This window comes from Oncorhynchus masou, chromosome 26, assembly GCF_036934945.1.
Source record: "Oncorhynchus masou masou isolate Uvic2021 chromosome 26, UVic_Omas_1.1, whole genome shotgun sequence".
Taxonomy (NCBI): domain Eukaryota; kingdom Metazoa; phylum Chordata; class Actinopteri; order Salmoniformes; family Salmonidae; genus Oncorhynchus; species Oncorhynchus masou.
The window spans coordinates 11,473,568-11,498,496 of NC_088237.1; the positions used below are offsets into that span (position 1 = coordinate 11,473,568).

At 46.3% G+C, this 24,929-nt stretch overlaps 1 protein-coding gene across 3 annotated transcripts in view; it reads right to left on the reverse strand.

The window, feature by feature from the left end:
• Positions 1 to 399: 399 nt before the first annotated feature.
• dgki (diacylglycerol kinase, iota) overlaps positions 400 to 24,929 on the reverse strand; it is a 79,527-nt gene continuing 54,997 nt past the window's right edge. For 2 of the 3 annotated variants that reach the window (XM_064938412.1, XM_064938411.1), the window contains exons 14-33: positions 19,608 to 19,733; positions 19,334 to 19,412; positions 19,184 to 19,239; positions 17,948 to 18,010; positions 16,546 to 16,619; positions 16,147 to 16,258; positions 15,876 to 15,962; positions 13,241 to 13,353; positions 11,567 to 11,629; positions 11,051 to 11,151; positions 10,459 to 10,538; positions 10,285 to 10,329; positions 10,121 to 10,190; positions 7,638 to 7,797; positions 7,418 to 7,443; positions 7,219 to 7,256; positions 6,981 to 7,101; positions 6,832 to 6,868; positions 6,573 to 6,672; positions 400 to 3,473 (exon numbers count right to left, since the gene is read on the reverse strand). In XM_064938412.1, coding sequence (XP_064794484.1) covers positions 3,318 to 3,473; positions 6,573 to 6,672; positions 6,832 to 6,868; positions 6,981 to 7,101; positions 7,219 to 7,256; positions 7,418 to 7,443; positions 7,638 to 7,797; positions 10,121 to 10,190; positions 10,285 to 10,329; positions 10,459 to 10,538; positions 11,051 to 11,151; positions 11,567 to 11,629; positions 13,241 to 13,353; positions 15,876 to 15,962; positions 16,147 to 16,258; positions 16,546 to 16,619; positions 17,948 to 18,010; positions 19,184 to 19,239; positions 19,334 to 19,412; positions 19,608 to 19,733 — 1,707 coding nt within the window. In that variant the 3' untranslated portion in view covers positions 400 to 3,317. The remainder of the gene's footprint in view (positions 3,474 to 6,572; positions 6,673 to 6,831; positions 6,869 to 6,980; positions 7,102 to 7,218; positions 7,257 to 7,417; positions 7,444 to 7,637; positions 7,798 to 10,120; positions 10,191 to 10,284; positions 10,330 to 10,458; positions 10,539 to 11,050; positions 11,152 to 11,566; positions 11,630 to 13,240; positions 13,354 to 15,875; positions 15,963 to 16,146; positions 16,259 to 16,545; positions 16,620 to 17,947; positions 18,011 to 19,183; positions 19,240 to 19,333; positions 19,413 to 19,607; positions 19,734 to 24,929) is intronic. The other variant, XM_064938413.1, reaches the window with a different exon arrangement.

The following is a 24,929-nucleotide window of genomic DNA, read 5'->3' on the forward strand; positions in this document are numbered from 1 at the left end:
TCCTATTCTTAGCACATTGCCCAGTCATATTCAAGGTTAGAACTACCGTCCTCGGGCTTTTCATGCTTCTAGTCTTGATTTGCATTTTTGATAACATATCTCCATCATTTCACTTTTTAATGTCTATAGTATCTATAGATGTTGTCCAATCAATTTGGTAGCCCCTCCCTCTTCAAAGCAGGCTTGTTTGGGAAAAGCTGTTCAAAAGAGGACATTGTGTTATCATATCTTACGAATGGCCATGCAGCCCGAAACGCGTCAGAGTTTTAAAACTTTGTTTCCATTGAACATGCCACACAAATAAAGGCATTTTCATTAACTATATGACGTGTGGTCCCACCTTTCTTTTTGAAAACCTTAGAAATGGCTCAAATGAACAAAGCTATGACACAGCAGCAAGATGTTTCAGTGAAAACTTTAATCTTCTTCTAAAACTATACGATTATTCAGATGTTACAATTGTACACCCCGGCATGCTTTCTATGCCTCTCAATTGTCAATTTATTTCCCAAAACAATTTGCAGGACATTTAACAGTGAACAACAGTGTATTTTGGATTCAAACCTTTAAGTCCCTATTGGAAGATATCTGTGGGAGAAGAGTGTTTTTGGTTTGAGGTCAGATTATTTCAGAAAGTCCTTGTAATACCTGTAACATCGAATGACTCAACATGGCATTAACCAATCCCCGTGGGGGAATGGGGATTGAGAGAAATCAGTGGAAACTCAAAAAAAGCTAAAGAAATCTAGAAGTAGTAGTACCCAGTATGACCTGTATCTATTGTCCTCCATGTCTATACGGGCCTTATCAATGCCCTGTAGTACTGGGTATTACTGGGTTATAAGAGAGTAAAGGTCAGACCTAGGTCCGATACGTTAAATACTTGAGGTGCACTTCATTTAGCTTGACTAGCATGCAGGTTGGGTGGAATTTGCACTTTTGCTACTATTCTATTGGTTCCATTGTACCAGACAAGCAAAGCACACCTCCAGTATTTGACATAGACACCGGTCTGTATCATTATAATTACAGGTTATCTAACAGGCACACTGTGGAGACTGACTGACTACTGATAAAGTCTCTCAGTAGACTAAATATACAGCATTCCCACTACATTCTCCATCTATTCTACTCTCTAAGGGTATTCCCTAGGGTTAGGGGCAGGCAGCCTTCAACCACGCCAGTGTTCAAATTCATCTCCACAGACACTATGAAGGTTGGGAGGCTTAAAGAGACTCTCCTCTCAGGCCCTCGTCACTGTGACATCACCGTGACGTCACGTCAATGACCAATCAAAACACAGGAAATGTTGTCAGAGGCAGTACTATACGACTTTTAGAGAATACAAAATAAACAACAACATTCAAGTAATCCCATGGTCTGAAAAATACAAAATCAAATGTAGAACCATTAAACATTTCAAACCTTACCCATATTACTTAGGTATAAAACAATTAAATCTTAATAATTATAATAACATAATAATAATAATGCCAGTTTGTGATACCATTATTATGGAGTAGCAACTTCCAAGGAGGTAAGACAAATGCCATGCACAACAATTGTTGAATAATAAAGAACACAAAATAATCCAAAATCATTTCCAATCTATTCATAAGTAACGGATGTTTGTCTCATAGAGATAGACAGAGGACTCATCTTTGTATCTGTGCCATAATGGCATACGTGACTGCACGGGCATCTCCATGTTAGAGTAATCCATTTTCTTCTCAATTTGTATGAGAAAAAAAGCAAAAAGCTTGCATTGGTGATTTACCACCACCTGCAGTTCTAGAATCCTGAACAAAAGCTTGTGTGTCACTTGTGGATTGTGGCCACTAGATGGCGGTAATATATCTTAAAGCCATTTACAAACCATAGGCAAACCAATTTTGAAGAAGTAGAGGACAATGTTCTGATCATTGGCTGATCGCTCCCAGCCTATAGGAATCCTCACCCAGTTGACAAAAATGGAATGGTTGAAAACGTAATGGCATTTTCCATGCTAAAACGGGTTACATACATGTTGATTCCTCTATCTATCTCTATGATGTATCTCTCTCAGCACGACCAGGAAGGGTAATGGGGGATGGAGGAAGGCAGAACAACTTCAAAACATTTCAATTTCCCGGGTCATGTTGGACCACTGATAAACGCTGGATAAATAAAACAAGGTGAAGTGCTATAATACATCTGTCATCGGTTTTCAGAACCGTCAACTGAACACGGCTGTTTTTACAATACCTACCAGTAGTTTTAGTGTTTTAACCATATCAAGTCAACCAAACCAAACCCACCCCACTTCACATTGACAGAAACACAACCACACACACACACACACACCGGCACGGTAAGAAATTGCACATTCAACACTCCTTGGTGCCATAAGGGACCGTTAAAACATTAATGTAATGTAAACATGAATAGAGAAACGCACAAACGTCATTCATTCATATTGCATTGAATATGGCTCAGGTTTGTTTTGAATTAGTATCTCTCAAGCACAGACACAGACGACACACACACACACACGCACACGTACACGCACACACACACACAGTCTGTAGGTGTGTACATGCTGCTCTGGTAGAGCTCTAGGTTGGGTGTGTAATGGGTCCCCGGGGCTGCATGGAGAATCAGTCCCGTCTTTTCGTTGTCTGCCTAAGGTGTCTGTCATCTCAGGTCCGACACTGGCCTCCAGGGGGCTTAGAATTGGGATGGCTACAAGCCTAGCAGTGTTGTTGGGATAGCAGTAGTGGTATCCTAGTGTAGCAGTGGTAGTAGTATGGAGGGCGCTGGGTGCTGTCCCTGCCTCACAGTGCTGTGTGTCTTTGGCACACGTCTGAATGATTCACAAAGGCCTTCTGGGAAAATACGTATATTGAGTATGCGGTTTAACCGTGGTTGAACCGCGTTGGTACAGTATGTAAGGCTGCAGGGCCGCACTGAGAGAGGGTCTGTGTGTCGGTGAACCCTCACCTCTGATCCCTGACCCCGAACCCCCTGAATCCTAATCTAGCCCAGACCCTGGCATTCAGTGAACAACAGGCAACTCCATACCCCAACACTCCCATACGTTTACAATCAATCAATAAATTAATGAATAAATAATACCAATAATAAATAATGATTTCGATGAAACATTTTCCTGTGCAGGACAGGACAGAGTCATGCTGATGAGGGAGTCTAAAGCGCGTCAGGCCGCTCCTGTCTGTCCATCTGTCTGTCCATCCCTCAGTCAATCTATGGAGGTGAAGGGGGCTAACCTCTCTCCTCCATCTCTCATCCCTCCCCCTCTCTCTCTCTCTCTCTCTCTCTCACACAGCAGTCTCCAGATCTTCATGGGAGACAGTGGTAGGGAGCTGTTTGCTGGTCAGGTAGGAGGCCAGCTCTTGGTCCCCCGCGTTACGAGCTTGGTCCACTGGTGTCTTGCCCTGTGAACACACACACACAGCCACACACGTGTGTGGATACTTCCACACCATTAACCAAACTCTCTCTTATGTGCAAGCTTGCCTTTGTGTGTGCAAGTGTGTGTCTGTGTGTGTTTGTGCGGTGCGGTACAAGTGTGTGTGTGCCTGTGTGTACTGAGTGTGTACTGTGTGTGTTCTGTCAGTGTGTGTACTGTGTGTGTGTGTGTGTGTGTGTGTGTGTGTGTGTGTGTGTGTGTGTGTGTGTGTGTGTGTGTGTGTGTGTGTGTGTGTGTGTGTGTGTGTGTGTGTGTGTGTGTGTGTGGTGCAGTACAAGTGTGTGTGTGTGTGTGTTTTTTATTTATTTTTATTTTATTTCACCTTTATTTAACCAGGTAGGCTAGTTGAGAACAAGTTCTCATTTGCAACTGCGACCTGGCCAAGATAAAGCTTAGCAGTGTGAACAGACAACACAGAGTTACACATGGAGTAAACAATTAACAAGTCAATAACACAGTACAAAAAAAGGGGAGTCTATATACATTGTGTGCAAAAGGCATGAGGAGGTAGGTGAATAATTACAATTTTGCAGATTAGCACTAGATACTGGTGTGCAAAAGAGCAGAAAAGTAAATAAATAAAAACAGTGTGGGGATGAGGTAGGTGTAAAAGGGTGGGCTATTTACCAATAGACTATGTACAGCTGCAGCGATCGGTTAGCCGCTCAGATAGCACATGTTTGAAGTTGGTGAGGGAGATAAAAGTCTCCAACTTCAGGGATTTTTGCAATTCGTTCCAGTCACAGGCAGCAGAGTACTGGAACGAAAGGCGGCCAAATGAGGTGTTGGCTTTAGGGATGATCAGTGAGATACACCTGCTGAAGCGCGTGCTACGGATGGGTGTTGCCATCGTGACCAGTGAACTGAGATAAGGCGGAGCTTTACCTAGCATGGACTTGTAGATGACCTGGAGCCAGTGGGTCTGGCGACGAATATGTAGCCAATAAGTAGCCAGCCGACTAGAGCATACAAGTCACAGTGGTGGGTGGTATAAGGTGCTTTAGTGACAAAACGGATGGCACTGTGATAAACTGCATCCAGTTTGCTGAGTAGAGTGTTGGAAGCAATTTTGTAGATGACATCGCCGAAGTCGAGGATCAGTAGGATAGTCAGTTTTACTAGGGTAAGTTTGGCGGCGTGAATGAAGGAGGCTTTGTTGCGGAATAGAAAGCCGACTCTTGATTTGATTTTCGATTGGAGATGTTTGATATGAGTCTGGAAGGAGAGTTTACAGTCTAGCCAGACACCTAGGTACTTATAGGTGTCCACATATTCAAGGTCGGAACCATCCAAGGTGGTGATGCTCATCGGGCGTGCGGGTGCAGGCAGCAAACGGTTGAAAAGCATGCATTTGGTTTTACTAGCGTTTAAGAGCAGTTGGAGGCCACGGAAGGAGTGTTGTATGGCATTGAAGCTCGTTTGGAGGTTAGATAGCACAGTGTCATTGGAAGTATATAGAATGGTGTCGTCTGGTAGAGGTGGATCAGGGAATCGCCCGCAACAAGAGCAACATCATTGATATATACAGAGAAAAGAGTCGGCCCGAGAATTGAACCCTGTGGCACCCCCATAGAGACTGCCAGAGGACCGGACAGCATGCCCTCCGATTTGACACACTGAACTCTGTCTGCAAAGTAATTGGTGAACCAGGCAAGGCAGTTATCCGAAAAACCGAGGCTACTGAGTCTGCCGATAAGAATATGGTGATTGACAGAGTCGAAAGCCTTGGCAAGGTCGATGAAGACGGCTGCACAGTACTGTCTTTTATCGATGGCGGTTATGATATCGTTTAGTACCTTGAGTGTGGCTGAGATGCACCCGTGACCGGCTCGGAAACCAGATTGCACAGCGGAGAAGGTACGGTGGGATTCGAGATGGTCAGTGACCTGTTTGTTGACTTGGCTTTCGAAGACCTTAGATACGCAGGGCAGGATGGATATAGGTCTGTAACAGTTTGGGTCCAGGGTGTCTCCCCCTTTGAAGAGGGGGATGACTGCGGCAGCTTTCCAATCCTTGGGGATCTCAGACGATATGAAAGAGAGGTTGAACAGGCTGGTAATAGGGGTTGCGACAATGGCGGCGGATAGTTTTAGAAATAGAGGGTCCAGATTGTCAAGCCCAGCTGATTTGTATGGGTCCAGGTTTTGCAGCTCTTTCAGAACATCTGCTATCTGGATTTGGGTAAAGGAGAACCTGGAAGGGCTTGGGCGAGAAGCTGCGGTGGGGGCGGAGCTGTTGGCTGAGGTTGGAGTAGCCAGGCGGAAGGCATGGCCAGCCGTTGAGAAATGCTTGTTGAAGTTTTCGATAATCATGGATTTATCGGTGGTGACTGTGTTCCCTAGCCTCAGTGCAGTGGGCAGCTGGGAGGAGGTTCTCTTGTTCTCCATGGACTTCAGTGTCCCAGAACTTTTTGGAGTTGGAGCTACAGGATGCAAATTTCTGCCTGAAGAAGCTGGCCTTAGCCTTCCTGACTGACTGCGTGTATTGGTTCCTGACTTCCCTGAACAGTTGAATATCGCTGGGACTATTCGATGCTATTGCAGTCCGCCACAGGATGTTTTTGTGCTGGTCGAGGGCAGTCAGGTCTGGAGTGAACCAAGGGCTGTATCTGTTCTTGGTTCTGCATGTGTACTGTGTGTGTGTGTGTTCTGTGTGTGTGTACTGTGTGTGTACTGTGTGTGTGCGTGTGTGTGTGTGTGTGGTGGTGCAGTATGAGTATGTGTGTGTACTGTGTGTGTTCTGTGTGTGTGTGTGTACTTCGTGTGTACTGTGTGTGTGTACTGTGTGTGTCCTGTCTGTGTGTGTACTGTGTGTGTGTACTGTGTGTGCCCTGTCTGTGTGTGTACTGTGTGTGTACTGTGTGTGTGTACTGTGTGTGTCCTGTCTGTGTGTGTACTGTGTGTGTGTACTGTGTGTGTGTACTGTGTGTGTCCTGTCTGTGTGTGTACTGTGTGTGTGTACTGTGTGTGTGTGTGTACTGTGTGTGTCCTGTCTGTGTGTGTACTGTGTGTGTGTGTGTGTGTCCTGTCTGTGTGTGTGTGTGTGTGTGTGTGTGTGTGTGTGTGTGTGTGTGTGTGTGTGTGTGTGTGTGTGAGGTTCTAACCTTGAAGTTGGTCTTGATGAGGGAAGCTCCGGAGTCAATGAGAAGATGACACACAGCGTGATGCTTCTGAGAGGCTGCTTTGTGCAAGGCAGTGTCTCCTCTGAAAACACACACATGCACACATACATACTTCACGCAAGCTGCAGGCTGCCTGATCAGTTTGAGGTATAGAAAAGTGACTTCAGGCACAGAAACAAGACATTCTTCAACGTTAGACCCTCAGACAGACAACAAAGCCGTAAGTCAGTGGGTGACTTACGTTTCTCTGTTGGTTAAATCCAGGAGCACCTTTGACCCTAAAAGAAAACAAACAGAGCCAACATTTTAGCGAACATCAGAGGTTTGCAAACAAGCTCATTTGAAGGATGCAATAAGAAGCAACACACACACACACACACACACACACACCGTGCTCCAGTATGAAGTGGACCACTTCAGTGTGTCCGTGCTGAGAGGCCAGGTGTAGTGCACTACAACCAGTAGAATCCCTCACCAGGAGGCTGGTCCCGCGAAAGAAGCTGCCCGACAACTGAAAGAGAGACAGGTAGAACACCGTTACCAGAGACACGTATGTATGGGAATGGCTTTGAGCTGGTTCTAGTAAGACAGTCAGATGTTTGCAAGGGAGAAGGTCAAGGTATCTAACCGTAGTCAGGTCCCCAGAGGAGGCAGCCATCAGCATTGCTGAAGAACACACACACACACACACACCACTATCAGTTAGACAATGTTATAGGATTACACGTGCGTTAACAGAAATCGTTCCCACTGTAAGGCAGGGTTTTTATAGATGAAAAACATGGGTTTACTAATGTTCTTCTTTCAAAAGATGCAAAACATCTCACCTTGTTCCTCAGACGTCAGAGGGCTCCTGCACCAGAGAGACAAATAGATGAAAGGACTGCAACTCTCAACACGAAATAACGTTAGAGGTGTGTGTGTGTGTGTGTGTGTGTGTGTGTGCGTGTGAGCGTTTGCGGGTCTGTGTGTGTATGCATGTGTTTACACATCTGTGTGTGTGAGTGGGTGTGTCTCTCTCTCGCTCCCAAGTTCTCTGTCTCTCACCCAGAGTTGGGCTCCACCACCAGGTCAGGCATGCCTGTGGCCGGTCCCCCCGCTAGTCCACCGTGGTCCAGGATAAACACCTCTTCCTGGCAGATTTCTGTCACATAGTGCAGGTGCTCCTGGGCCTTGTCTATACGGTAGAAACGGTCAGCAGACGTAGCTGGGGAAAGGAGATGTGGTGTGAAAGGAGAGAACAGTTCACTGTCACACAGTTAAACCGTGTTAAACCAGCCTTCTGCAGAGACTTCAGAGTCCCACTTTACATGAGGAACAACGGATGGAGATATCCATATGACAACTCCAGCAACGAAAGGAAACGTGCGCTGACTGTAATCTGCGTTTATTTTCGGCAAACTGAACATGTGTAAGAATTCATATGAACATAACAAGATCAAACAACTGAGACATAAACTGAACAAGTTCCACAGATATGTGACCAACAGAAATGGAATAATGTGTCCCTGAACAAAGGGGGGGTCAAAATCAAAAGTAACAGTCAGTATCTGGTGAGCCACCAGCTGCATTAAGTACTACAGTGCATCAACCATAAATTGGTGGTTGAAGATATCCCTCTAGTGGTGTGAGGGCTGTGCTTTGGCAAAGTGGGTGGGGTTATATCCTTCCTGTTTGGCCCTGTCCGGGGGTGTCCTCGGATGGGGCCACAGTGTCTCCTGACCCCTCCTGTCTCAGCCTCCAGTATTTATGCTGCAGTAGTTTATGTGTCGGGGGACTAGGGTCAGTTTGTTATATCTGGAGTACTTCTCCTGTCCTATTCGGTGTCCTGTGTGAATTTCAGTGTGCTCTCTCTAATTCTCTCTTTCTTTCTCTCGGAGGACCTGAGCCCTAGGAGGACCTGAGGAGGACCTGAGCCCTAGGACCATGCCTCAGGACTACCTGACATGATGACTCCTTGCTGTCCCAAGTCCATCTGGCCATGCTGCTGCTCCAGTTTCAACTGTTCTGCCTTATTATTATTGGACCATGCTGGTCATTTATGAACATTTGAACATCTTGGCCATGTTCTGTTATAATCTCCACCAGGCACAGCCAGAAGAGGACTGGACACCCCACATAGCCTGGTTCCTCTCTAGGTTTCTTCCTAGGTTTTGGCCTTTATAGGGAGTTTTTCCTAGCCACCGTGCTTCTACACCTGCATTGCTTGCTGTTTGGGGTTTTAGGCTGGGTTTCTGTACAGCACTTTGAGATATCAGCTGATGTACGAAGGGCTATATAAATACATTTGATTTGATTTGATCTCCTCCTCATGGACTGCACCAGATTTGCCAGTTCTTGCTGTGAGATGTTACCCCACTCTTCCACCAAGGCACCTGCAAGTTCCCAGACATTTCTGGGGGGAATGGCCCTAGCCCTCACCCTCCAATCCAACAGGTCCTAGACGTGCTCAATGGGATTGAGATCCAGGCTCTTAGCTGACCATGGCAGAACACTGACATTCCTGTCTTGCAGGAAATCACGCACAGAACGAGCAGTACGGCTGGTGGCATTGTCATGTTGAAGGGTTATGTCAGGATGAGCCTGCAGGAAAGGTACCACATGAGGGAGGAGGATGTCTTCCCTGTAACACACAGCGTTGCGATTGCCTGCAATGACAACAAGCTCAGTCCGATGATGCTGTGACACACCGCCCCAGACCATGATGGACCCTCCACCTCCAAATCGATCCCGTTCCAGAGTACAGGCCTCGGTGTAACGCTCATTCCTTCGTCGATAAACACGAATCCGACCACCCCTGGTGAGGGAAAACCGCGACTTGTGAGAGAAGAGCATTTTTTGCCAGTCCTGTCTGGTCCAGCGACGATGGGGTTTGTGCCCATAGATGACGTTGTTGCCGGCGATGTCTGGTGAGGACCTGCCTTACAACAAGCCTACAAGCCCTCAGTCCAACCTCTCTCAGCCTGTTGCGGACAGTCTGAGCACTGATGGAGGGATTGTGTGTTCCTGGTGTAAATCGGGCAGTTGTTGTTGCAATCCTGTACCTATCTCGCACGTGTGATGTTCGGCTGTACCGATCCTGTGCAAGTGTCATTAGAGCTGTCTTAGGTGTCGCACAGTACGGACATTGCAATGTATTGCCCTGGCCACATCTGCAGTCCTCATGCCTCCTTGCAGCATGCCTAAGGCACGTTCACACAGATGAGCAGGGACCCTGGGCATCTTTCTTTTGGTGTTTTTCAGAGTCAGTAGAAAGACCTGAGTTTTCATAACTATGACCTTAGTTGCCTACCGTCTGTAAGCTGTTAGTGTCTTAACGACCGTTCCACAGGTGCATGTTCATTAATTGATTATGGTTCATTGAACAAGCATGGGAAACAGTGTTTAAACCCTTTACAATGAAGATCTGTGAAAGGGACATTTTGTTTTTGCTGAGTTTACAAATAGGCTAAAGCTCTGGCACATTTACAGAAATGCTGAATTTGTGTTTTGACCCTAGGTGAGTGATGTCACTGAGTGATGTCACTCACAGTCCAGGAAGCTCCAGTTGGGGGACAGTCTGTGGGCGGAGCCAGGTCGCGGTAGACCTTGACACTCATCCTACAGAAAGAGGAGGGAAGGGATGGCCAGTTCAGTAACAACTCACCGATAGCATAGTCAGACATAATAGACTGAAAGAAAGACAGACAGGAACCTGGTAATGCACTCGGTGGCCAGCAGATGGAGCCTGATGAAGATCCTGTTAGAAATAGGAAACCCCAGCAGTGTTTCAGAAAATAGAACAATCACCATAGCCAAATCATATTGGCGTGAGTGTGTGTGCACATGTGTGTGTGCAAGTGTGTCACGTGTCTGTGTGTGTTCTCACCTCCTGTAGCCTGTCTATGTAGAGTCTGCAGGTCTCCAGGTCACAGTCCCCTCTCACCACCACAATCCCCACAGCGATCGCTGCAACACACACACACACACACACACACACACACACACACACACACACACACACACACACACACACACACACACACACACACACACACACACACACACACACACACACACACACACACACACACTATTAACGTCTTTTCAGGCTGCAGGACACACACATGGGGACTGGAGGCTGCTGCCTATATACATAGACTGGGAATCACTGGTCATTTTAATAATGGAACACAAGTCACTTTAATAATGTTTACATATTTATGCTTTACTCATCTCATATGTATATACTGTATTCTATTCTACTGTATCTTAGTCTATGCCGCTCTGACATGCATATATTTATATATTCTTAATTCCATTCCTTTATTTAGATTTGTGTGTATTGTTGTGAAATTGTTCCGTTTGACTTTACTTACTTATTACTGCACTGGTGGAGCTAGAAACCCAAGCATTTCGCTATACCCGCAATAACATCTGATTTGATCAACCCTTCAACAAAGACACACACACACACTCACAGATGTCTCGGAGTCGTTCCCTGTCGAACTGTAGTCTGTCGTAGTCCTGCAGACTGATACGGTTGACTCTGAGGCGTAGGCGCTCGGGGACAGCGTGGGGGCTGGAGGAACACACGCACGTTGAAACGTCTCAATCAACATTCCGTATGGCTTCATTCCATTTTTTCTCTGTTCAGTACCGGAAACAAATAGGATGTGTGTATTTTTTTTTTCTCCCATTGATTGCGATCTAGCAATGCCAGGATAGACTACACTGTGCTACATGTACTGTAGCCACAACCTTACAGAGCACCGAGCAGGACAGGGTGGACTCCCACAGAGACAGACACTAGGAGACAGCACACCGGCAGGTTCGACGGGTTCCGCATGCAGGGACAACCATATACTTTAGACTTTTAGACCCACTTCCTCTACACGGTACTCGACACAGAGAAAAAAAAACTTGACTCTCGATTTCTCACTCCGTTCCTGTCCATCTCTCTCTCAGACACTCTCTGAAACGCGCCGGGTACTTACACAGAGAAGGAGTCAGGGGGTGCAGAAAGGCGGCGCGGGTCTGCTGCACACACTTTCTGAATGCTGCAGTCGTAACAGACACACAACAGGGCGGGCGGAAACACAGGCCCAGAGGGGAGGTAGATATCAAGGAAAGAGAGAGGAGGAGGAGTCGACATGAGGGTGAGGAGAGAGGAGGAGGAGTCGACATGAGGGTGAGGAGAGAGGAGGAGGAGTCGACATGAGGGTGAGGAGAGAGGAGGAGGAGTCGACATGAGGGTGAGGAGAGAGGAGGAGGAGTTGACATGAGGGTGAGGAGAGAGAGAAGAAAGAAAACATCAAAAAGACAGTCGAGGATGAAGAGGAAGCCCATGACAGACTAGAGTATTGTTGCAGAACACTGAGGCAAAAACCAGGCACAGCTTTAGTTACTGTAGCTGAGTAGAACCACCCTGAGTAAAGAGCAACACACACACACACACACACACACACACACACACACACACACACGGCAGCTAGATACACGCACAGGCATTAGTGCTGTTGGGACGATCTGCTTAACAGGTGGTCGTAAGTGGAACAGATGGTTAGAGGAGAAACTAACTGTGTGAAGGGAATATAATGAGAAAAAGCCCTGAACAAGACCAAGAAACTGAACTGTGTGTGTGTGTGTGTGTGTGTGTGTGTGTGTGTGTGTGTGTGTGTGTGTGTGTGTGTGTGTGTGTGTGTGTGTGTGTGTGTACAGCAGCGGTGGGTTTACACCTTGAGAGATTTTACACTAAGGCGGCACTTAGTTTGACCCTGTTTTCCTTGGTGTGCGCTTCTTTCCAACAGAATGCAGCCACAGCATCAAAACTAGCACTGGTTATCTTTCTCGTAATCGGTGTAAACGTACACTTGGACCCATTGACGGTGTCCATTCTGCAGCCTTGGGAGCGAGGTGACTCGCTCACTAGGGCGGGACATGGAGGTCTTTATACTTCTGTACACCGCTGGTCTAGTTCCACAGGAAGAAGGATAAAGGATGTGCGTGTGATTCACTGAGTCAGCTCTGGGGTTCAAAACCAGCGACCGGTCGGTTACTGGTCTCAACCACTAGGCTACCTGCCACACTCCAGCCATTCTCTTTGGAGAGTGTGTGTTTGTGTGTGTGTGTGTGTGTGTGTGTGTGTGTGTGTGTGTGTGTGTGTGTGTGTGTGTGTGTGTGTGTGTGTGTGTGTGTGTGTGTGTGTGTGTGTGCGTGCGTGCGTGCTTGCGTGAGTGAGGGCAGTGAGGTCTTGATCCGTAGTGCTATATTGGCCTGTATCTTTGGAGTGTGTGTGTGTGTGTGTGTGTGTGTGTGTGTGTGTGTGTGTGTGTGTGTGTGTGTGTGTGTGTGTGTGTGTGTGTGTGTGTGTGTGTGTGTGTGTGTGTGTGTGTGTGTGTGTGTGTGCGTGTGTGAGTGAGGGCAGTGAGGTCTTGATCCGTAGTGTTATATTAGCCTGTATCTTTGGAGTGTGTGTGTGTGTGTGTGTGTGTGTGTGTGTGTGTGTGTGTGTGTGTGTGTGTGTGTGCGTGTGCGTGTGTGAGTGAGGGCAGTGAGGTCTTGATCCGTAGTGCTATATTGGCCTGTATCTTTGGAGTGTGTGTGTGTGTGCGTGTGTGTGTGTGTGTGTGTGTGTGTGTGTGTGTGTGTGGTGTGTGTGTGTGACTCACTCATTGAGCAGGGGTACAGAGGTGCGCCTCTTGCTCTTCTGTACCATGTTGGCCTGGTTGCGTAGGGAGATGCGGAGGGTTGATGGGGCCAAGCGACACGGCTCTCCATCCACCTACACAAGCGTACACCACCCCACACACACACACACACACACACACACACACACACACACACACACTTCTCTGTAGTATGGGGCTGTGTTGTATCCCTGTACAGTGCGGGTATGTGTTATACTCTCAAGTGACAGTTTATTAGGTACACCCATCTAGTCCCTGGTTAGATCCCCCTTTGCCTCCAGAACAGCCTGAATCCTTTGGGGCATTCTACAACGTGTCGGAAATGTTCCACAGGGATGTTGGTCCATGCTGATGCGACGGAATCACGCGGCTGCTGTAGATTGAACGGCAGTACATTCATGCTGTGAACAGCTCATTCCATCTCATCCCATAGATTCTCTATAGGGTTGAGGTCTGGGGACTCAAGAAAACTGAACTCTCTGTCATGTTCCAGGCTCTCTGTCATGTCCAGTGTTGGTGATGGTGTTCCCCCTGGAGCCGCTTCTGCTTGTTTTTAGCTGATAGAAGTGGAACCGGTCATCTGCTGCAACAGCCCATCCAAGACAAGGATTGACGCGTTGTGCGTTCAAAGATGCCGTTCCGCACACACATGTTCTGCGCTGTTATTTGTCTGTTTGCAGGCTACCTGCTAGCTTGCACGATTCTTACTCGTCTCCTTCGACCTCTCTCATCAACGCGCTGTTTTGGCCATCAGGACTGCTGCTGACGGGATGGTTGTGTTTGTCGCACCATTCTTGGTATACCCTCGACACTGTCGTGCTTGAAAAGCCCAGGAGGGCGGCCGACTCTGGGATACTGGATCTGGCGAGCCTGACACCGACGATCATGCCGTGCTCAAAGTCGCTATGGTAACTAGTTTTGCCCATTCAAACGTACAATAACTGAACAGTAACTGAATGCCTCAATGCCTGTCTGCCTGCCTGCTTTATATAGTAAGCCACAGCCACTTGACTTATAGTACTGTCTGTTGGACAGTTCCATTTTGGTGAACGGGGGGAGTGTACATAATGAACTGGCCAGTGACTGTATATGTGTAGCATGCACTGTAAACCCCGATATGCTGTCATTACTCAAAACCTTGGAGGAAACCCGTTGCAGTTACTATATCTAATATATCTAGTAAAGTTACTTAAAGTGATTTTGTAGTCATTACTCAAACTGATACATCACATAAGACCTTATTTTGAGGCCTAGCTTTATCCTAATAAGCTTTATCCCCCCCAAAAAAAAAAAAAATGTAAACCCTGGTTGAAGGATTTCCAGGGATCTTCCAAATGGGATTTCTGGAAAACCTGGACATTTTTCCAGAATTTTGCAGCCCTACCTGCAAATCACATTATGCAGGTTTGCAAAGTGATGTGTAATTCCTATTGGAATCCAGCCAGAGTTAGGATATACAACAGTTTAATTCACCCGCAACCTGCTTTCATAATGACTGCCAGGGTTCAGGACAGACTACCTAAGCCATTTAAACTGGAACAACCATTTCAGGGACAGGTACAAAGAAATCTAACTAAATTATTGGATTTGTTCAGAAAAATACATGTTATTTATCTGTAGCATAAGATGAATCAATGAATCACTCAATGTACATACAAAAACACAGATATTAAAAATTATTTTTTGTAATCTTCCTGCATTAGAACATGCTGGGAAAAAAAGTTAATTTGTTATCATAATTTAAAAAAAAACTTGTTGTTGTGACTTCTCATTTAGTTTTGTGTCACAGGACATAAACATGTTAAGTAATAACGACTTTTCATTGACTTTGAGTTCAACTTACTAGAAGTAGAAGTATTTGAGTTAAAAATGCCTTGGGGTTTACAGTGTGGGCCTGTGTTCTTTCAATGTCGTCTCGGGCTGTGTTGTATCCAATGATTTATAAATACACTAGATCACTGACAGGGGGTGCTATATTGAAGCCACCGTGCCTCCATCTTGGCACTGCCCCACCGGTGTAAAAAATATTTTGTGAGCTATAGAAAGGCAAATATTAATGTCTATTTTTGTTTTTTGCCACATTTATTCTATTACAGATACCTTAATGCATACTTTTAAATGATATTATGTGAACTAAACATGCAAATTAAATATTTCAAAAAATATAAAAACATTTAAAGTATAATTTTTTGAAAGTTGTAATGTTACTATCCCCACCTTAAAAAAAACACTTAAATACATGTAATTTTCTAAGTACATGTACTTAATTTTATAATTACATGATTTCCATTCATTTCTATCCTTCTGGGGAGTGACAATATGGCCGACCGGTGGTTTCAAAGAACTCTCACTGGCTAATAAATAAAATAAAATAAAACTTTATTTGTCACATGCGCCGAATACAACAAGTGTAGACCTTACCGTGAAATGCTTACCGGTACTTACAAGCCCTTAACCAACAGTGCAGTTCAGGAAGAGTTAAGAAAACACCAAATAGTATCAGCAATCCAGGGTTTAAACACATCATTAGTAGTATCACTAGTGTGGGCCTGTGTTATATATCTGTAGTATTGGTCTGTGTTGTATCCAGTTAGTGTTGGCCTGTGTGAAATCTCACCTGTACAGCGATGGTCTTAAAGGTGGTCAGAGTCACTTCTCTACACTGGTGCAGCCTCTCACCATGACCTCCTACCTGCAGTGCCGCCTAGGGGTGGGGAAGAGGAATTACACCCTTTTGTTTAGTCACACACACTATCTCAAACACTCTCTCACACACGTACACTCACAAACAAACACACTCTTCCCCTCTCTCTCTCTCTCTCTCTCTCTCTCTCTCTCTCTCTCTCTCTCTCTCGCTCGCACACACAAACACACACACACACACTCACAAGGGAGGACAGGGTGAAGCCGATGACTTCGATACAGCCATCATCATGGCGCTGAGGCTCAAAGTCCCGGTGGTCTCCTGTGTTCCCCCATGGCATGGTGCCTGCACAGTACCTACACACACACACACACACACACACACACACACACACACACACACACACACACACACACACACACACACACACACACACACACACACACACACACACACACACACACACACACACACACACAAACTTTTTAAAACACACATGATCCTCAAACACATCATAAAAAAATCCACAGTATGGTGAGCGTATAAAACTATGGGTAGGTTACGGACAGCCAACAGATGTATCAACAGCATCAGATAGACAAAGCTGACCTGGAGAGGGGGATTGGGTGGGTTGAATAGCTACCTGGGGATGTTTAAGAAGACGATGCACTGGAACTTCTGCTCCTGGATCTTAGGAGTGAGATCCGTCCCGTCACACTGAGACAGAGAAAAAGAGGTTCGTGGAACCCAGTAACTGAATGTAGATTCCAGGTCCTGAAACAGGGACCTGTTCAGCGGCAGGTTTATTATCAGGCTGCCAGGGCCCTCTAACCTAAACCGTTAACTTCTTGGATATAGGGGGCACTATTTTAATTTTTGGATGAAAAACGTTCTCGTGTTAAACAAGATATTTTGTCACGAAAAGATGCTCGACTATGCATATAATTGACAGCTTTGGAAAGAAAACACTCTGACGTTTCCAAAACTGCAAAGATATTGTCTGTGAGTGCCACAGAACTGATGTTACAGAAAAAACCCAGATAAAGATCCAATCAGGAAGTGCCGCATTTTTTGAAACCGCCTCATGCCAATGACTCCTTATATGGCTGTGAAGGAGCAAGGAGTCAGCTTACGTTTTCCACATTTTCCCCAAGGTGTCTGCAGCATTGTGATGTATTTGTAGGCATATCATTGGAAGATTGACCATAAGAGACTACATCTACCAGGTGGTCGCTTGGTGTTCTCCGTCGCAATTATTGCGTAATCTCCAGCTGCAGTATTTTTCCGTTTGCTTCTGATGAGAAGCCAACTGCTACCACTGATAGATTATCGAATATATATGTGAAAAACACCTTAAGGATTGATTCTAAACAACATTTGCCATGTTTCTGTCGATATTATGGAGCTAATTTGGAAAAAAGTTTGGCGTTGTAAGTGACTGCATTTTCCGGTCTTTTTCTTAGCCAAACGTGATGAACAAAACAGAGCTATTTCATCTACACAAATAATCTTTTTGGAAAAAATGAACATTTGCTATCTAACTAAGAGTCTCGTCATTGAAAACATCCAAAGTTCTTCAAAGGTAAATGATTTTATTTGAATGCTTTTCTTATTTTTGTGAAAATGTTGCCTGCTGAATGCTAGGCTTAATGCTATGCTAGGCTATCAATACTCTTACACAAATGCTTGTGTAGCTTTGGTTGAAAAGCATATTTTGAAAATCTGAGATGACAGTGTTGTTAACAAAAGACTAAGCTTGTGTCTGAATATATTTATTTCATTTCATTTGCGATTTTCATGAATAGGAAACGTTGCGTTATGGTAATGAGCTTGAGGCTATGATTACGCTCCCGGATACGGGATTGCTCGACGCTAGAGGTTAACCTGTGACACTGTGCATGTGTGTGTGTGTGTGTGTGTGTGTGTGTGTGTGTGTGTGTGTGTGTGTGTGTGTGCCTGTGTGTGTGTGTGTGTGCCTGCGTGCATGTGTGTGCGTGTGTGTGTGTGTGTGTGTGTGTGTGTGTGTGTGTGTGTGAGACACTCACCACCACTCTGACATGTTTAGACAGATCCCTGGAGCTCCTCTGGAGGAAGTCAGAGAACGCAGCCTGACGGGAAGCAGAGACAACTCATTACATTCTATATACACCTCTCTCTCTCTTTCTCTCTCTCTCTACACCTTTCTCTCTCTCTATTCCCTCACTCGCTCTATACCTCTCTCTCTCTCTCTCTCTCTCTATTCCCTCCCCCTCTACACCTCTCTCTCTCTCTCTACACCTTTCTCTCTCTATATACACCCCTCTCTCTCTCTCTCTCTATACACCTCTCTCTCTCTCTATTCCCTCCCTCTCTCTACACCTCTCTCTCTATATTCCCTCCCTCTCTCTACACCTCTCTCTCTCTCTATTCCCCCCTCTCTCTACATCTCTCTGTCTCTATTCCCTCCCCCCTATACACCCCCTCTCTCTCTCTCTCTATTCCCTCCCTCCCTCTATACCTCTCTCTCTCTCTATTCCATCCCACCTTCTATACCTCTCTCTCTCTCTATTCCCTTCCTCTCTCTACACCTCTCTCTCTCTCTATTCCCTCTCTCTCTACACCACTTTCTCTCTCTCTATTCTCTCTCTCTCTCTCTATTCCCTCCCTCTCTCTACAGCTCTCTCGCTCTCTCTCTCTATTCCCTCCCTCTCTCTACACCTCTCTCTCTCTTTTCCCTCCCTCTCTCTACACCTCTCTCTCTCTCTCGCTCTCTTTTCCCTCCGTCTCTCTAAACCTCTCTCTCTCTCTCTATTCCCTCCTCTCTCTAAACCTCTCTCTCGCTCTCTCTCTATTCCCTCCCTCTCTCTACACCTCTCTCTTTCTCTATTCCCTCCCTCCCTCTCTCTATTCCCTCCCTCTCTCTACACCTCTATCTCTCTCTCTATTCCATCCCTCTCTCTACACCTCTCTCTCTCTCTCTCTATTCCCTCCCTCTCTCTACACCTCTCTCTCTCTCTATTCCCTCCCTCTCTCTACACTCTCTCTCTCTATTCCTTCCGTCTCTCTACACCTCTCTCTCTATTCCCTCCCTCTCTCTACACCTCTCTCTCTTCCCTCCCTCTCTCTCTCTCTCTCTCTCTCTCTCTCTCTCTCTCTATTCCCTCCCTCTCTCTACACATCTCTCTCTCTCTCTCTCTCTCTATTCCCTCCCTCATCTCTACCCTCCCTCCACATCCCTCTCCTCATCCCTCTCCCTCCTCGCCCTATTCAGTAATGTGGTGTTATGTCGGTCAGGTACTCACCCCTGCATAGAACATCTTGTTGCGAAAGCGGCTGTTGAATTTCTCAGGGTTGGCTTCTGCAGGGAGGAGGAGATACAACAGTCTGTGTCCTACTGTAGTCAGACAGCTAAAGGAACAATGCTTCTAGTCCTGAGAGACAGTACTGCTCACCTCTGGATTCGTGGAACTCCAGTGTGACGTGTGCGTCGAAGCCCAGGCTGAAGTAGTTGTTGAACACGTTCAGTGGGAGCTGGAGACATACAGAGAGGTGCAGAGTGAAAAAGAGGGGAGCACACAAAAGAGGTACAAAATCAGTTTAAATAAGGTTGAACTTTGCTTTCACTCACTGTCCATATCACTCAGACCACGAGAAAGCCATACCACTGACCCCTCTCTTGACCATTCACCTTCCCCCCTGACCCCTAACCTCTGACCCCAGACAGACCTTCTGTGTGCCCTCCTCCGGCTGGGCGGGGCTTCTCTCAACATGAAGGTTCCATCTGTCTAGCTGCACCACAGAGCCGTCCTCCACCTGACACAGTACCTTGGAAACCGGCTCGTCTGTATAACCCTACACAGAGAGAGACAGGTTATAACACTACACAGAGAGAGACAGGTAATAACTCAACAAAGAGCAACACAGGTTATAACCCTACACAGAGAGAGACAGGTTATAACCCTACACAAGGAGAGACAGGTTATAACCCTACACAGAGAGAGACAGGTTATAACCCAACACAGAGAGTGACAGGTCATAACTCTACACAGAGACAGGTCATAACGCTACACAGAGAGAGACAGGTTATAACCCTACACAGAGAGTGACGGGTTATAACCTTACACAGATAGATACAGGTTATTACCCTACACATAGAGAGGCAGGTTATAACCCTACACAGAGACAGGTTATAACCCTACACAGAGAGAGAAATGTTATAATACCACACAAAGAGAGACAGGTTATAACCCTACACAGAGCAACACAGGTTATAACCCTACACAGAGAGTGACAGGTTATAACCCTACACAGAGAGAGACATGTTATAACCCTAGACAGAGAGAGACAGGTTATAACCCTACACAGAGAGTGACAGGTAATAACCCTAAACATAGAGAGACAGGTTATAACCCTACACAGAGCAACACAGGTTATAACCCTACACAGAGAGAGAAAGGTTATAATCCCACACAAAGAGAGACAGGTTATAACCCTACACAGAGAGAGACAGGTTATAACCCTACACCGAGAGAGACAGGGTATAACCCAACACAGAGAGAGAAAGGTTATAACCCTACACAGAGCGAGACATGTTGTAACCCTACACAGAGCAACACAGGTTATAATCCTACACGGAGAGTGACAGGTTATAACCCTACACAGAGACAGGTTATAACCCTACACAGAGAGAGACAGGTTATAACCCTACACCGAGAGAGACAGGGTATAACCCAACACAGAGAGAGACAGGTTATAACCCTACACAGAGAGTGACAGTTTATAACCCTAAACATAGAGAGACAGGTTATAACCCTACACAGAGCAACACAGGTTATAACCCTACACAGAGAGATAAAGGTTATAATCCCACACAAAGAGAGACAGGCTATAACACTACACAGAGCAACACAGGTTATAACCCTACACAGAGAGTGACAGGTTATAACCCTACACAGAGCAACACAGGTTATAACCCTACACAGAGAGAGAAAGGTTATAACCCTACACAGAGAGTGACAGGTTATAACCCTACACAGAGAGAGACAGGTTATAACCCAACACAAAGAGAGAAAGGTTATAATCCCACACAAAGGGAGACATGTTATAACCCTACACAGAGAGAGACAGGTTATAACCCCACACAGAGAGTGACAGGTTATAACCCTACACATAGAGAGACAGGTTATAACCCCACACAGAGAGTGACAGGTTATAACCCTACACATAGAGAGACAGGTTATAACCCAACACAAAGAGAGAAAGGTTATAATCCCACACAAAGGGAGACATGTTATAACCCTACACAGAGAGAGACAGGTTATAACCCCACACAGAGAGTGACAGGTTATAACCCTACACATAGAGAGACAGGTTATAACCCAACACAAAGAGAGAAAGGTTATAATCCCACACAAAGGGAGACATGTTATAACCCTACACAGAGAGAGACAGGTTATAACCCCACACAGAGAGTGACAGGTTATAACCCTACACATAGAGAGAGAGGTTATAACCCTACACAGAGAGAGACAGGTTATAACCCAACACAGAGAGAGAAAGGTTATAATCCCACACAAAGAGAGGCAGGTTATAAGGTTATGTACACACACATGTACACACACACACACACACACACACACACACACACACACACACACACACAGTGGCGTCAGTGTGCATGTGTGTGCATGTTATGTGTGTGTGGGCGTATGTAGTGCATATGTGTGTGTTAGTAGTATGCGTGAGTATGCGTGAGTATGCGTGAGTGTGTGGGTAGAGTCCAGTGTGTCTGCATAGAGTCAGTGCAAGAGAGTTAGCTAAAAAAAAAGGTCAATGCAGGTAGTCCGGGTGGCCATTTGATTAGCTATTTAGCAGTGTTGTTTAGCAGCCTTTTGGTTTGGGGTAGAAGCTGTTCAGGGTCCTGTTGGTTCCAGACCTGGTGCATTGGTACCGCTTGCCATGCAGTAGCAGAGAGAACAGTCTATGGCTTGGATTGCTGGAGTCTTTGACAATTGTTTGGGCCTTCCTCTGACACCACCTGGTATAGAGGTCCAGGCCCCAGTGAGCTTTGCCCCAGTTATGTACTGGGCCGTACTCACCACCCTCTGTACCACCTAGCGGTCGGGTGCCTTGCAGTTGCCATACCAAGAAGTGATGTAGCCAATCAAGATGCTCTCAATGGTGCAGCCGTATAACTTTTAGAGGACCTGAGGCCCATACCAAATCTTTTAAGCCTCCTGAGAGGGAAGAGGCATTGTCGTGCCCTCTTCACAACGTTACGGGTGTATGTGGACCATGTTAATTCCTTAGTGTCGTGGACACCGATGACCTTGAAGCTCTCGACCCGCTCCACTACAGCCCCATCGATTTGGATGGTGGTGTGCTCCCCCCTCCATTTCCTGTAGCCCATGATCAGCTCCTTTGTCATGCTGACATTGAGGAAGAGGTTGTTGTCCTGGCACCACACTCCCAGGTCTCTGACCTCCTCCCTATAGGCTGCCTCATATTCTTCGGTGTTCAGTCCTAGCACCATCGCATCGTCAGCAAATTTGATGACGTTGTTGGAGTAATGCATGGCCACACAGTCGTGGGTGAACAGGGAGTACAAGGGGGGACTTAGCACACACCCCTGAGGGGCCCCCGAGTTGATGGTCAGCATGGCGGATGTGTTGTTGCCTACCCTCACCTCCTAAGGTTGGCCCGTCAAGAAGTCTAGGATACAGTTGCAGAGGGAAGTGTTCAGTTCCAGGCTACTGAGCTTGGGGGGACTATGGTGTTGAATGTTGAGCTGTAGTCTATGAACAGCATTCTTACATAGATATTCCTTTTGTCCAGGTGGGTGAGGGCAGTGTGGAGTGCAATAGATGCTCTGAGTACGCGTCCTGGTATTCCGTCTGGCCCCGTGGACTTGCGAATGTTAACTTGTTTAAAGGTCTTACTCATATCGGCTACGGAGAGCGATATCACACAGTCGTCCAGAACAGCTGGTTCTCTCATGCATGGTTTAGTGATGCTTGCCTTGAAGTGAGCAGATAAGATATTTCTCTTGTTTGGTAGCCTCGCGTCCCGAGGCAGCTCGTGGCAGGGTTTCCCATTGTAATTCATGATAGTTGGCGAGCCACATCTGTTGAGCGTCAAAGCCGACGTAGAAGGATTCGATCTTAGTCCTATAGTGATGGTTTACCTGTTTGATGGCTCGTCGGAGGTCGTAGCGGGATTTCTTGTAAGTGTCCGAATTAGAGTCCCACTCCTTAAAAGCGGCAGCTCCATACCTTAGATGTTCTCAATGCATCTTCTGAACAGAGGCAGACAAACTATCTCTCCCTAATACTGCCTCTCTCTCGGGCGTTGTTGTTGTCTTTAATGAATTATAATCATTGCTAATAATCCTTGATATGCACATCCCTCCTCTCCTCCCCAAGAGCATGGAAGTGTTTCCCCTCTCTCTCTCTCTCTCTCTCTCTCTCTCTCTCTCTCTCTCTCTCTCTCTCTCTCTCTCTCTCTCTCTCTCTCACTCTCTCTCTCTCCATCTTTCTCCCTCTGTGGGGTTCAGAGAGAACTTGTTTATATTTAGGCAACGCTCATTAGAGCTACTGCTAATCAGCCTTAGTGCACACACACACACACACACACACACACACACACACACACACACACACACACACACACACACACACACACGCACGCACACACACACACACACACACACACACACACACACACACACACACACACACACACACACATACACAACACAAACGCACAAACATCTCTGCACTGACTCAGGCAATTTGTGTTAGAGAAAGTAGCACTCTCACCAACAGGATACACACATACACAAACACCCAATCACACAAACACACTCACAACACACACAGAGAGAGAGAGAGAGAGAGAGAGAGAGAGAGAGAGAGAGAGAGAGAGAGAGAGAGAGAGAGAGAGAGAGAGAGAGAGAGAGAGAGACGTCTGCACTGACTCAGGCAATCAGAGTGCCAAAGGCTGTTTCGTGTCACATACACGCACAAACTAAGCTTTTGTGCCAGCGATCGTGCTGGTGACAGCAGCACTCTCACCAACAGGACACACACGCACACACGCATGCACACCGACACACACAGTGGCGCTGCGGCAGGTGCAGGAGAACCGAGAGAACGGGCTGTATGCTGATCAAAACAGAACAGACAGAAAGAGCAGCAGCAGTGAATGGACAGTCTGAAAGAGAGTAGGACAAACACCTGCAATAAACCACACGAGTCACTGCTGCAATACAACATGAGTTATTTCAGTGAGACTGTGTTGAAAGGGAAGAGGGGGGATACTGAGTCAGTTGGCCAACAGAATGCCTTCAACTGAAATGTGTCTTCCGCATTTAACCCAACTCCTCTGAATTAGAGAGGTGTCGGGGGAGGGGGGCTGCCTTAATCGACATCCACGTCTTCGGCGCCCGGGGAACCGACTACTGTGCTATATATAGTGTGTAAGATGGCTACGTCGGGTCAGAGTCAGACAGAGGGCAATGTGTACAGCACAAACATAATGACACACACACGTGCAAAGAGGACACAAGGGCATGTGCCCCCCTCTGCATTACAATGTTGAACTCTTTAACATCATTCTAAAGCCCATGTTTTATCAGAAATATTTACTGACTGGACCAGGTAAAAGAGCACCCCACCCTCACTATTCTCCCTAGTAAGGGGTTGCTTCCAAGGTGCACCACGGAGCAAAGATATGTGAGACAGGACGCTAGATACACCAGCGTGTGCAGACAGTAACGTCATTGGAGGAGGAGGAGGAGGAGGAGAGACAAGTGTAGAGTTACACACACAGTGTTTGATTAGATTTGAGCTGCCGGTGATGGGCAGGACTCCCAGGAGGTACAGTATGTTTGTCAATTCAAGCTATGTAGCCTATTGATTCCTTCCTGATGAATAAATACAATGAAAATATTTGGTTCGGGGGAAAAAGTGTTTAAGGTGTTTGAAAAGTACAAAATTCTCCGACCTCCAGAGGGGAGCCAGCCCCTTCCAGACAATCCCCCCCCCCCGG